General features: G+C 45.5%; 1 protein-coding gene across 1 annotated transcript in view; it reads right to left on the reverse strand.

Annotated features, from left to right (window-relative positions):
* CFAP300 (cilia and flagella associated protein 300) overlaps nt 1-12,608 on the reverse strand; it is a 96,413-nt gene extending 83,805 nt beyond the window's left edge. Inside the window, exon 1 of the mRNA XM_082244387.1 lies at nt 12,393-12,608. Within this exon, the coding sequence (XP_082100513.1) occupies nt 12,393-12,490 (98 nt within the window). The 5' untranslated portion in view covers nt 12,491-12,608. The remainder of the gene's footprint in view (nt 1-12,392) is intronic.
* Between the last annotated feature and the right edge of the window lie 1,355 nt (nt 12,609-13,963).

The following is a 13,963-nucleotide window of genomic DNA, read 5'->3' on the forward strand; positions in this document are numbered from 1 at the left end:
TGAGGGGTGAAGTGATGTCAGAGGGGAGGGATGGGGGGGGGGTCCCTAAAGAGTGCCTTAGCCAGTCTTGCTGGTCAGTTACAGGTAGTCCAGGGTTGAAAAAAAATGGATCTAGTCTCAAGGTAGTGGAAGGGAGTCATCGAAGTAGTGGGGGTAAGTAATGGGAAACCCAAGGTCTCCAGAGCTTTTCATAGGGGAGAAACCTGTCAAGCATGATTGCTTCTGTCTTGGCATGGATCATGGCTTGTGTGACCCTATTTTTCATTGCTAGAAGACAGAGGGGAGGAGGATTTCCATGCTTTTGCCGTGGTTTGTTGAGCTGCTGTGGTAACATAGAGTAAGAGTTTGAACTGAAGTTGTGTTAGAGCCGATAGTTTGTAGTTCAGGAGCGCCACTGTTGGATCTGGTGTTAGAGGTGTATCAAAAAGGGTTGATAGGATCTCAAACACTTCATATCAGAAGATGCAAGCTATGGGGCATTCCCACCAGATATGGACCTGTGTGCCTGGTGGTGTGTCACAACCTCGGAAGCTATGGGGGGGGATATTGGGGGAGAAATTTGGAAATCCTGGCGGAACCAGGTACCACCTGGTGAGTACTTTGTTGTTGGTTTCGAGGGCCACAATATTTGGTGATGTAGATTTAGTTGCCTGCCAGATTAGTGACCAATCAGCTATATAGAATGTAAGACTTAGGTCTCTCTGCCATTTATTAGTGTAAATTGGTGGGGGGGGGGGGGGGGTGTTGGGTAGGATAAAAGTTAAGCATAAATGTCTGATATGAGTCCTCGCCTATCGGGATCAGATGTACATGCACGTTCGAAGGTAGAAAAACCTGGAGGTAGTGGAGTCAGGTTGGGCCAACCTATTTATTCATTGTTTGATGTAAATACAAATGGAATATGAAGCTTGTGAAGATATCCTGCACCTAAAATCCCACCTAAAATGATTGCGGCATTGTTAAAAATCTATTCAATATGAATACTAATGACTACATTACAGTCTACTCTTCGTGGGAAAACAAGAGCTTGCCAGATGCTCATGACATTAAACTCAGAACTATAAAGCAATATTACATTTACAAAGTAGCCGATATCCCCAGCATCTCTCCTTACACTACAAGTTAATCTCTGCAAAACTGAGATCCGTGTGAAGCTGCTACTCAACCCCAGGCCTGGTCAGCCATCTATAATGAAGGCAGTTGCAGCCCTGTACACAAGGAAAGTCAATAAAGAGACAGAGAAGAGTCTCTTCAAGCATCTTTCTAGTTTATAGACTGCAAGTTATAAGTACATGACATTTGCACTTTGTACGCAGTTGAGGTAATGTTATTTACTTGCTATTAACAAGCACATAACAGGCTGATTGAAGTTGCGCAGTGAAGGAGCCAGTCAAGAACAGACAGGTCAGTGTTAAGTCTCCAATGCTTGTGCAGCAAATATTACATCAACACGCACCTTAGGAGCCTGTGTGGAGCACGGTGGAGTAATCATGGAATGAACCCACTTATTGCTGACTTATGTTAGAGGAATATATCCTTGTCACACTGATGTCATTCAAAATGAACTCATTCTATACATCAGTCATTCTTAGCGAGGGTTCTGTGGAACTTGGGGGTTCCTTCAGAGGTTCTTAGGGGTTCCTTGAGCTGTGGCTGATTGACCTCCTATATGATGGTGCCTGCATAGTTTCAGGGTCAATGCCACTTGGCAGAGACAGCTTTAAGACACAAATAATCTTTTTAGCTGTCTGCAAGGGTGGCATTCAACCACAACTGGCCATCAATGTAAAGGGCATCCCCCCGCTGACCTTCCCAGTGAATTGGTTTTTGTAGGGGTTAGGTTTCCTGAGACCTACAAATGATATCAAAGGATTTTCTGGGATAAGAGCCGGTTCACACTGCCGCGACCATCAGTCGCCCCACGTAGGAGCGACTTTTTACCGCGATTTTACCGCGACTTCAGCACGACTTGTGAATTATTTTGCATGACTTATATGACAGACGACTTTGTATTTGGCCAATCAGAATATGATGTGCTGTGACCTAATTCCCCTTTTCTGTTTTTTTTTTACTCATTTCCTCATTGCCCACCAGTGCCACGTATCAGTGTCCACCAGTGCCACTGCCCACCAGTGCCACATATCAGTGTCCACCAGTGCCACATATCAGTGCCACGAATCATTGTCCACCAGTGCCACATATCAGTGCCACGAATCAGTGTCCACCATTGCCACGTATCAGTGCCACAAATCAGTGTCCACCAGTGCCACATATCAGTGCCACGTATCAGTGTCCACCAGTGCCACATATCAGTGCCACAAATCAGTGTCCACCAGTGCCACGTATCAGTGCCACGAATCAGTGTCCACCAGTGCCACTTATCTGTGTCCACCAGTGCCACTCACACAGACCAAGCAGAGATAATGGAATATATATATACCATTACATATATATATATATATATATATATATATATATATATATATAGGCATGGCTGCAATGTGGGGAATGCCTGGCTAATCTCTTTCTTCTTCCTGGAAAGTCTGATAACAAGTCGCTTCAATTAAGATAAGGAGGCGACTCCCATTGAAGTATATGGGACAAGTCGGATCACAGGTCGCCTCAAAGTAGTACAGGACCCTTTTCTGCAGTCGGAGCGACTTCAGTAGTTCCAATTAAGACGGCACTGATTGATTACCATTGCTTTTGTTATGTCAAGCGACCTGGGGCGACACAAGTCGCCTCATAAGTCGTGCTAGTGTGAATGGGCTCTAAAGAGGTTGAGAAAGGCTGCTCTACAACCATTGAACTAGGAAGACATGTTTCTACTGCCTCTGATGTTGCTTGTGCTCTTCCACTGACATATCCACATTGTTTGGACGATTGTCCCTAATTGTAGACTCAGCAGGCATATGTGAGAGGCAGGATTTAAATTGGAAGCAGCGCACATGGCCAGCACCCTGCCAGCTAACAGAAAGTTTGTCTCGAAGCCTATGCTGGTTCTCAGTGCCCCAGACTAAAAATAGGCAGACGAGAATAACAGGCAATAAATAGTCTGACTACCTTTGCAGTGGAATAAATTTCAGAACCCTTTAAAATCTCTATTCATAACCCAATTTCCTGACACTTCTATCGGCTGATGTTCTCTGCAGCGTTATGCTGAGGACACATCACAGGGCAGGGCAGGATCCGCAATGCATTTTAATTTCTATACCTAAAATATCAAACATAAGCACTGTGTGGAGTAGACCTAGCAAGGACGAGTGCAGAAAACAGAAACTGCACTTGTTTATAAAAAGGTTCTCAATGAAAGTATGGCTACTTTTCATGGGAAATAGGGCACAATTGGTTTTAAAGGGGAACTGTCATTTAAAATATCCTATTCTAATAGCTGCATGCTCTTAAAATCTGTAATGATAGCATTACAGTGTTACTAAACACAGGAGCTGCATTCACTGAGACCCCGTTCACACTGGGGCGACCTGTCAGGCGACCTGGTCGCCTGACAGGTCGCCGTAGGTCGCCTGCCATAGAGAAGCTGTGGACCCGTTCTAATAGGAGCAACACAAGTCGCTCCAACTTAGAAAAAGGGTCCCGAGCTGCTTTGGGGCGACCTGGAGCGACCTGCATTGACTTCAATGATATGAAGTCCGTGCCGGCCGCTCCGAGGTCGCGGTGCGAGCTGCGCACCGTGACTTGTGAGGTCGCCCCGGCAAGTAGCGTCGCCCCAGTGTGAACGGGGTCTAAATCTGGTCTCCCACAGTACAGAGGACATGAAAATGACATTATTTTAGCAGATTTAAACCGCTAAATACCCTTTCTCATCAGCAGTATATAGCAGTCTTGTGACTTCTATCAGTGCCTTTTTAACCACTTAAGCCCCGGAAGATTTTACCCCCTTCCTGACCGGGGCCTATTTTGCGATTCGGCACTGCATGACTTTAACGGACAATTGTGCGGTCGTGCGACGCTGTACCCAAATTAAATTGATGTCCTTTTTTTCCCACAAACAGAGCTTTCTTTTGGTGGTATTTGATCACCTCTGCGATTAGTTGATCATGCGCTATAAACAAAAAAAGAGCGACAATTTTGCAAAAATAACAATATTTTTCACATTTTTTATATGAAATTCCCCCCCAAAAAATGTAAAAATCTAAATTTTTTAACATTTTAGGCCAATTTGTTTTGTGCTACATATGTTTGGTAAAAAAAAAAAATCGCAATAAGCGTATTTTGATTGGTATGCGCAAAAGTTATTGCGTTTACTAACTAAGGGAAAGATTTTTGTAATTTTTATTGTTTTTTTTTTTTTTAACGAGAAATGGCGGCGATCTGCACTGTTACTGTAAAAATGACACTGGCAGGGAAGGGGTTAACTTTATTAGAGATGCAGTGGCTATGTGTGTCCCTAGGGGCGTGTTTCTTACTGTTGTGGGATGTGGCTTTTCATGTAACAGCAGAGATATACGATCCTACATAGCAGGACCGTATGATCTCTGCTGTTACACAAGGGAGAATGACAGGCGGCTTTGTTTACTTTAGCCGCCTGCCTTTCTCCCTCTGTGACCGATGATCGCGAGTGAGCGGAGGACATCGGGTCCGCTGCTCACACGCGCGGGGTGGGGTCCGTGAGCGAGCGGGAGCTTGCCTCCGGCGGCGAGCGCTTGCTCCCTAGAGCCTCACAGGCTAGTGACGTACCCCTACATCACTTTGCCTGTGAGGGGCTGACTGCCGCCGTAAATAGTCGTTCGGCAGTCGGCAAGTGGTTAAAGCTTGTAGGAGGAGTTTCCATTCTCCTCTGACTGTCCTATGAGGTTGCATAACTCCTCACCCTGTGTCTGGAGAGTGCTGATTGGACCTGTGCTGATCACATGCACCCTCCCAAGAAGAAAAAAAAAACTCTCTAACAACACACACCAAAGTGAGCATGTGCAGAGTGCCTTCAAGGCTCTGTACTATCAGCAGATGGTTTGGGGACAGTAAAAGAAGGGGAGGATCAGAGAAGACAGGGTTAAACAGCCTTTTTACACAATGCAGAGGATTAACCCCTTAGGTTCCACAGGGAGTATAATGAGCATACATTCCTGCATATACAGACTGATTTTACTGTTGTGGCTTTAGTAACACTTTAAGTGTGCTAATTCCTTTTTTTTATTTCAAAAAGCTTTATTTATGTTTTTTCCCAAATTTCTTTAACATCGTACTGTAAATTACACTAAAGTAGCACAGGAACCTTTTCTAAAATCACACCATGCTGCGTCACATTGATGGGAATGGGCACCATTGAATATAATGCGATTTCTCTTGCCATGCAATTCTGTGTGACTCAAATGCTATTAGAAATCGCACTAGTGTGAACCAGTGCTAAAAGGGAGAAGGAGTGAAGAAGGATTCTTCAAATAGGAAAAAGGGAGTCAAGGTCCACTTTAAATAACATTTTTACTTTACTGTCTGCTTTGCTGTTAAAGTGATTTCCCTTCCCTTTCTATCCTGGGGCCAACATTTACAATAGAGAGGAAGTGAAGGAATCTCTCCAATGAAGCCTCGAAAGGCAGTTTTGCCTCCTCTCCACTCCATCCAGAACTAATAAAAAATATGGAAACTTGACTTACCTGTAAATTCCTTATCTTGGAATAAAGTACAGGACAGGTATTCATTGACCATGGGTTATCACTTATCAGGTAATCAAGAGGACAAGGACCCGCGTGCCCTGTACTGTACAGCAAGATAGGGAATTTACAAGGAGTCAAAATTCCTCTATGGGCCTTCACAGAGGTCACCCAGCCTCCCACGGTTACTTTCTTGATGAATTTGTCAAGGGGTTCCCAAAAAAAAGAAGCATTCACCATCAAAGGACATGCATAGAAGACAATTCTTATAAGCATGTTCAGCAGACCAAGCTTTTAGCCATAAAATCCTGTGCATGAAGATAAGAGATTCTTCAGACTTGTTCAGTGATATTTTCAGAAACATCAACATAATATGATAGGGCCAAAGGCTTCAGCAGTAGTTGTTTTAAGGGTCCTTCAAAACAAGTTCCAGTTCTATGTCCTTTGTCTTGTTCAATTAGCAATAGTCCGGCAAATAGACATGGCAGCATTTGCAGAGCTGGACCTGCAAGAGCAAATAAGGCCTTTAAAAGGACTTCAAAAAGCCTATCAACAGAATCCTTAAAATAAGGAACTGCATGATGTTTATTGATTACTGAAACGGGAGTTCACTACTGCAATAGACAATTTTCCATAGGATAGAAAAAAAAAAAAAAGCTTGGGAGTATAGAAGGTTTTTCAGGGGATAACTAATCCTCGGAAAGTGCATAATCAATCTGTGTGTGTACGGAAAAAGTCCTTGTAGACTTAAAGCAGAGTTCCGCCCCCCCTCCAAAAATTAAAAGTCAGCAGCTACACATACTGTAGCTGGTGACTTTTAATATTAGGACACTTACCTGTCCTGGAGTCCAGCGATGTCGGCACCGCAGCCGATGTTACCGTGCTCCCGCCGCCATTGCCGGTCAGGGAACCCGGCAGTGAAGCCTTGCGGCTTCACGGGCGGGGCCCTACTGCGCATGCGCGAAGCGCGCTGCACATTCAGATCCGCTCGGCAGAAGAGGGTAGGAGGAGGGGTCCTCACTTCGCCGCGGCGCCGTTCCCGGAAGTGGGGAAGAGTACCTGTCAAAAACAGGTACCCGTTCCCCCCTGAAAGGTGCCAGATGTGGCACCGGAGGGGGGGGGGGGAGAAAGCAAATGAGCGGAAGTTCTATATTTGGGTGGAACTCCGCTTTAAGCTTAGTACACACTATTCATTTTTTTTTCGTTCATCCCAGCGGGCTAAACGAAAAAAAACGGAGGATCTTTGGAGGAGCCGCTGTACAAACTATGCAATGTTAGTACAGCAATCTCTCCCGCTGAGTTGACTGCCAGAACACACCGGTCAGTGCTCTTAGCCATAGGCTGAGAGCGCTGATGGGATGCTGATTAGCAAACCTTATTTGATCTTTTGATCTGCTGTGTCGGACCGGCTGCCATAAACAAGGACCAAATGTTGGCCAGTTTTTTTATTGAACCAGCCGATGCCGCCCGATATTCGGGCCGTGTGTATGACCCTATAGTCAGTCTTTTTCTACCCATAGGGATCTGTTTTGGCTGTAGAGAGTTGGATGCTATTAGGTGAAGACTAATGCGCACTGCATCAATTAGCGCGTGCACAATGGAAAGCATTTGAAGCAAGGCCAAATCTCATATAGGCATTGGAAAATCCTTCACTGCCTCCGCTACATAATCAATGTCTTCAAAACTTTTCTCCATATCTTCAAGTAAGGGAGGTTTTGCTTCTGATTCCTGAACGACGTCAGGGAGCATAGATGACATGTAGCATTTTTTTTCCTCTGAAAACCAAAAGTTCTAGAACTGACAAAACTTATCTGAAGAATTCAGACACAGTTGAAGAGAACTCTGTTTTTGTCAGAAAGGCTGCATTGATTGCACCTTTAGGCTGGGTTCACACTTATGCGATTTGGATGCAGGTTTCCCTGCATCCAATTGCATGACAGGAGGGTGTGACTGGCTCTCAATGGAGTGAGCCATGGCCACAGCAAGTCTAAACCCAGCCTTAAAGCGGAGTTACGGCCTCAAATACCTTTAACTAAAAATACCCCTATAATACTAACCCATCGCCCTTTACAGAACCGCTATTCTCATACTTACAAGGTGTACAGTATTGGATTTTAGTCAAAATCTTACTTTTAAAAACGCTGTCTGGGTGCGGCCATCTTGGATGTGGGCATCTGAAGCCGCAGTGTAATCTGCTGTGTCCTTCTTCCTGATTCCAGGGAGTGTTCTGGGAGTTCTTCCTGATTCCAGCCTCCTGGGAGTGATGACAAACAGCTCCAAGGATGCAATGCAAAGGCGGAAGTGATGTCGGTGGCCGTGGCCACAGAAGGGGGAGAAGGCGGAAGTACAATCAAAAATGCCCTGAAAATAAGGTAAGGGACCCCCGAAAAAAATGGAAAATGCCCAATTGTTGATCAGCATAGCGAGCGCTCCAGGAATCACTAAAGTTGCAAAATAGGCCGGAACTCTGCTTTAAGGGGCAAGAACAAGGGAACAGCTATCATTCTGAGCAGTATATTGTGCTTCCTGTAGGCTGTCTGCAGAATGCATGCTATTAGGCCCTTTTGTCCTAGCTCCCTTGTGCCTGTGATCCACCATTGCTAGTGAGGAGGTCCCCAGTGGGGTACATATGGTTCAGAAGTGTGGAATTATTTGGATTTTCCATGTCCAGAGAAGGAGTCGCTATAACCCAGGTACTGACCGTATTCCTGTGGCTGTGCCTCTGCAGTAGATTGCTGGCGGAATGCAGCAACTAACTGCGTGCGCTTTCAATAGAAGAGGCAGGTGAAAACAGGTCATCTAGGAGACATGATGCAGCCAGGTACTGTACCTTATCCTTCTGAGACTAAGTGAAAATCGGATGAAAAAAAACACCTAATTTAATATGGTCACTGAGACGTTAGAGGCAAAATGGCAGGAGGTGCCACGATAAAGTAAACAACACCCATTCCTCTGCCCACTAAACCACATACTGTGCTTTTAAAAAGAAAAGTTTTGGCTATAAATACATTTTTTATTTTTTCAGTGAGACTGCTTGTAAGAACACTGCAGAGAGCATGGAACAGCACTGGATTTCTGGCAGGATCAACATAACAAAATACTTTCAACAATACTACTTGGGTTATTTAACAGTTCAAAAAAGAGAAAATAAAAAAAGTCCATTGTTCACGTTTCCATACACATTAAAGTATAACTAAAAACAAAACTTTGCTAAATTTCTTAACAGAAACTAAGAAAAGTATATATTTTTTAAAAAATTGTTGTTTTTTTTTTAGTTTATAGTGCAAAAAAATAAAAAAAAAACAAGTGGTGATTAAATACCACTAAAAGAAAGCCGGTTCACACTAGCGCGACTTGTCAGGCGACTTGTCAGCCTGACAAGTCGCGCTCCCTCGCGGTCCATTGACCGCTACAGGACCCGTTCTAATAGGAGTGACTCAAGTCGCTCCGACTTAGAAAAAGGGTCCTGTACTACTTCCGGGCGACCTCAGAGCAACTTGCATAGACTTCCATTATGTGAAGTCCCTGTAAGTCGTTCCGAAGTCGTGGTGCATGGGAATGCACAAGTCGCCCCCGAAGTAGTAAGGAGTCGTGTCGCCTCAGTGTGAACCGACTCTTAGTCTCAAGAAAATGATAAAAATATCATATACAGTATCTCACAAAAGTGAGTACACCCCTCACAGTTTTGTAAATATTTTATCTTTAATTTATATTTATATCTTTCATGTGACAACACTGAAGAAATGACACTTTGCTACAATGTAAAGTAGAGTGAGTGTACAGCTTGTATAAGACCCCATTCACACTACCGCGACTTGGACCGCGACTTGTCAGCCTGACAAGTTGCGGTCCTCACGCTCCCATAGTGTAGTACAGGAGCCGTTCTAATAGGAGAGACACAAGTCGCTCCGATTTAGAAAAAGGGTCCTGTACTACTTCGGGGCGACTTGCATTGACTTCCATTATGTGAGGTCCCTGCGAGCTGCGCCGAAGTCGTGCTGCACGCGACTTCACTGGTCGCCCCCGAAGTCGTGCACAAGTCGTGCCGCGGTAGTGTGAATGGAGCCTAACAGTTTAGAGTTGCTGTCCCCTCAAAATAACTCAACACACAGCCATTAATATCTAAGCCACTGGCAACAAAAGTGAGTACACCCCTAAGTGAAAATGTCCAAGTTGGGCGCAAAGTGTCAATATTTTGTGAGGCCACCATTATTTTCCAGCGCTACCTTAACCCTCTTGGGCATGGAGTTCACCAGAGCTTCACATTTTGCTACTGGAGTCCTCTTCCACTCCTCCGTGACGACATCACAGAGCTGGTGGATGTTGGAGACCTTGCGCTCCTCCACCTTCCGTTTGAGGATGCCCCACAGATGCTCAATAGGGTTTAGGTCTGGAGACATGATAGCTCTGCCAGTAAGAACCTGCGTTTAAAGCGGTTGTATACAAAGGCATAATGAGCTAGTATGCATCGCATACTAGCTCATTATGAAATACTTACCTTAGAACGAAGCCCCGACACGGACCCCCGGACACCACTGCGGGCGCTGACATGATCCCTCAGCATCTCTTCCGGGTTCGGCGGCTCTGGCGCTGTGATTGGCCGGAGCCGCGATGACGTCACTCCCGCGCGGGAGTCATTTTCCGGCAAGTTCCCGGCAAGGAACGCTGAAGGTCCGCTGGACCTTCAAAGCGCATGCGCCGCTCGCGTGAGCGGCTGCATGCAGTGAAAATATCTCCTAAACCGTGCCGCTTTAGGAGATATTAATTGTACCTACAGGTAAGCCTTATTATAGGCTTACCTGTAGTTAAAAGTCGCAAAAAGCGGGATACTACCGCTTTAATGCAGAAAATATGGATAAATGAGGGCTGGGTTTGGGACTGAAGCCATACCAATCTATTTTGCCAGGCCAATCTATTTACCTCCTACGATTAAGTGAGTTGCCATCTAGATAAAGGAAGGCCGGTGGATGTGATGTATCTGGATTTTGCAAAGGCATTTGATACAGTTCCCCACAAACGTTTACTTTACAAATTGAGGTCTGTCAGGATGGACCATAGGGTGAGTACCTGGATTAAAAACGGACTACAGAGGCGAGTCCAGAGGGTGGTGATAAATTGGGAGTACATGGATTGGTTGGGTGTGGAAAGTGGGGTCTCCCAGGGATCTGTCCTGGGACCAATCCTGTTTAATTTATGCAAAAACGATATAGAGGATTGGATAAATAGCTCAATCTCAGTATTTGCGGACAATACAAATCTAAGCAGGGCAATAACTTCTATGCAGGATGTGGAAACCTTACAAGAAGACCTGAATAAAATAATGGGATGGGCATCTACTGTACATGGTAAATGAGGTTTAATGTTGGAAAATGGAAGGTAATGCATTTGGGTGCTAAAAATACGAACGCAAGTTACTCGCTAGGGAGAGAACCTCTGGGGGAATCTAGGATGGAAAAGGACCTGGGGGTCCTAGTAGATGACAGGCTCAGCAATGGCATGCAATGCCAAGCTGCTGCAAGCAAAGCCAACAGAATATTGGCATGTATAAAAAAGGGGATTCACTCCACAGATAAAACGATAATTCTCCCAACAAGACTCTGGTCCGGCCACATCTGGAGTATGCTGTCCAGTTCTGGGCACCGGTCCTCAGGAAGGATGTGCTGGAACTGGAGAAAGTCCAGAGAAGGGCAACAAAGCTAATTAGGGGAATGGAGGACATCAGCTATGAGGAAAGACTACAAGCACTGAACCTATTCTCTCTGGAGAATAGACGCTTGGGAGGGGATATGATATCAATGTACAAATACTGTACTGGTGACCCTAGCATAGGGAGAAAAAAACTTTTCAGTGGGACTACATTGTTAAAGACACGCAGACATTCACTGAAATTGGAGGAGAAGCGTTTTAACCTTAAACTGCGTAAAGGGTTCTTTACTGTCAGAGCGATAAGAATGTGGAATTCTCTGTCACAAGCAGTGGTATCAGCAGGGAGCATTGATAGTTTAAAAAAACTATTAGATGGGCACCTTAAAGACCACAACATAAAGGGGTATACAATGTACTATTGACATAAACACTTATACACACACATCAATATGCACACACCTCATAGATTGAACTGGATGGACTTGTGACTTTTTCAACCTTATGTACTATGTAAGGGCTCTTTCACAGGGTCCCCCTCCGTAGGCGGATCCGTGCTGCTCAGCGGGGGATCAATACACTGATCCCCGCTGAGCAGGCAGGTGACAGCTCTGTCTCTGCTCTGTGTGCGGAGAGGGAGGTGTCAGAGCCCCGCTGTGCTCTATGGGGGAATCAGATGAGAGTGGACCGCCTATCCGTTCTCATCCCATCCCATCCCCTGGACGGATGTAAAATAGGATTTCCATCCGTCCAGGTTTCACGGACAGGATCGGATGCGGATGGCAGCGGAGATGTCTCCGCTGACATCCGCTGCCCCATAGGGATGCATGGGGGATCCGATCAGATCCGCCTAAAAAACTGACAGGTGGATTTGATTGGATCGCTCGTGTGAAAGGGGCCTACGAGTTCTGGATGAAGTTTTGGACCAGGACGGGCTGTGTCCAGGGACTACAATGCAATGAAGATGAAGTGTTCAACACCTATAAGGACCTCCAGATGAGAAATAAAGAGAGAGAGATTGGAGGGGTTGATAGTATTGGGCACATAGAGAAGACCCTTCTATCTGTCTATGGATAGAGTCTCTGAACACAGGAAGTGATCTGTGCACCGCCATCTCCGCACCGTGTCAGCTTTATTTACCATTTGGTCAGCAATTCCCGGGAGTCTGTCTTCTCCAGGAAGCTGAAGGTTCGGTCCGGCAGAGGGTGGAAGGTGAACGGCACTTCTGTCTTGGACATCTTCCTGGATCGCCTTGAACTGGCCGCGTCTTCGTTCCTATGGAAACCAAGGACGGGCAGAGCGCTGGAATAGGAATTCCCCCCGGAAACTGAGGATAGGATAGAAACGTTCCGCTACAGGTCCTGTGACCTTAGGAGAGACCGAGTTTCCTGTCTGGGGATCATTGCTGAAGTTAAAGTTATTCTATCATAGGAGACTGAGCCTGTGTTACTGAAGAACTCACAGGAAACATGTTTTCACTAAATATTTAGGCTCATTGCACTTAGCCTCATTGCTTTGGAAAATACCAGCTGCTTGGCTGTTATATTGGCTGACAAGCTGCCTTTATTAACCTGGGTGAAGTGGGTAGGACTTCACTGGCTGCATGCTTTGTTCAGAGTCTGTTTAGAAAGTACAGAGGCAGCCAGGCAGGAAGCAATTTCATAAAAAGGTCAGCAATGGAGGCCTCTTTTTGTCTTTCCGTCCACATTTTTCAAGGATTGAGGCTGGTGTCACTCCTGTCTGCCATGGTGTGTTGTGTTGTCTTACACCAACGTGTTGCATTGTGGAGGTCTATTTGTTTGAACCAAAGCAAATGAATGGGCTGCATTAACTTGTTCCCATCAAGTTACCAACATAAACACTCACGGCCACTTTATTAGGTACACCTTGCTAGTAGAGATGGGCTCTGGCGTTTTTCAGGATCCCACCTACCCGATCCCGCCAGGAAGCCCACACTACACACCGCTAATCACAGGCAGTGAGACATTTCCTGATGTGTGCAGCTGCGGACCGGGAAATGTATTACTGCCTGTGATTAGCCGCGTGCAGTGTCAGCTTCCAGGCAGGTGGGATCCCGAACACGCCCGACCCCTTTGCTAGTACTGGACTGGACCCCCTTTTTCCTTCAGAACTGCCTTAATTCTTCCTGGCATAAATTAAACAAGGTGTTGGAAACATTCATCTTCATTTTGGTCCATATTGACATGATAGCACCATGCAGTTGCTACAGATTTGTCGGCTGCGCATCCATGAGGATATCCTGTTCCACCACATCCCAAAGGTGCTCTATTGGATTGAGATCTGGTGACTGTGTAGACCATTGGAGTACAGTGAACTTATTGTCATGTTGAAGAAACCAGTGGTGAGATGATTTGAGCTTTGTGACATGGTGCATTATCCTGCTGGAAGGAACCATCAGAAGATGGGTACGATGTAGTTATAAACAGTGGCGGAGCTAGACTTTTAAAACAGGGGTGGCAAAGGGGTGGCAAGGTATTATTTTGGGGGGTCAATATACATGCGTGCATACCTCCCAACTTTTGAACTTTACAATGAGGGGCACTAAAAGAAAAAGTAAACCTGCGGCGCGCGTAGCGTGCCGCGGCAAATTGTGGGTGTGGCCAATTGCTTAGCAGTGGGAGGGGCTTAAGGGATAGGGGATAGGGTAAACAAAACCCAGACTTCCTAGTACTCATAAAATATGCTTTGAT

Source organism: Pelophylax lessonae, assembly GCF_965119305.1.
Source record: "Pelophylax lessonae genome assembly, chromosome: 2".
NCBI classification, from domain to species: domain Eukaryota; kingdom Metazoa; phylum Chordata; class Amphibia; order Anura; family Ranidae; genus Pelophylax; species Pelophylax lessonae.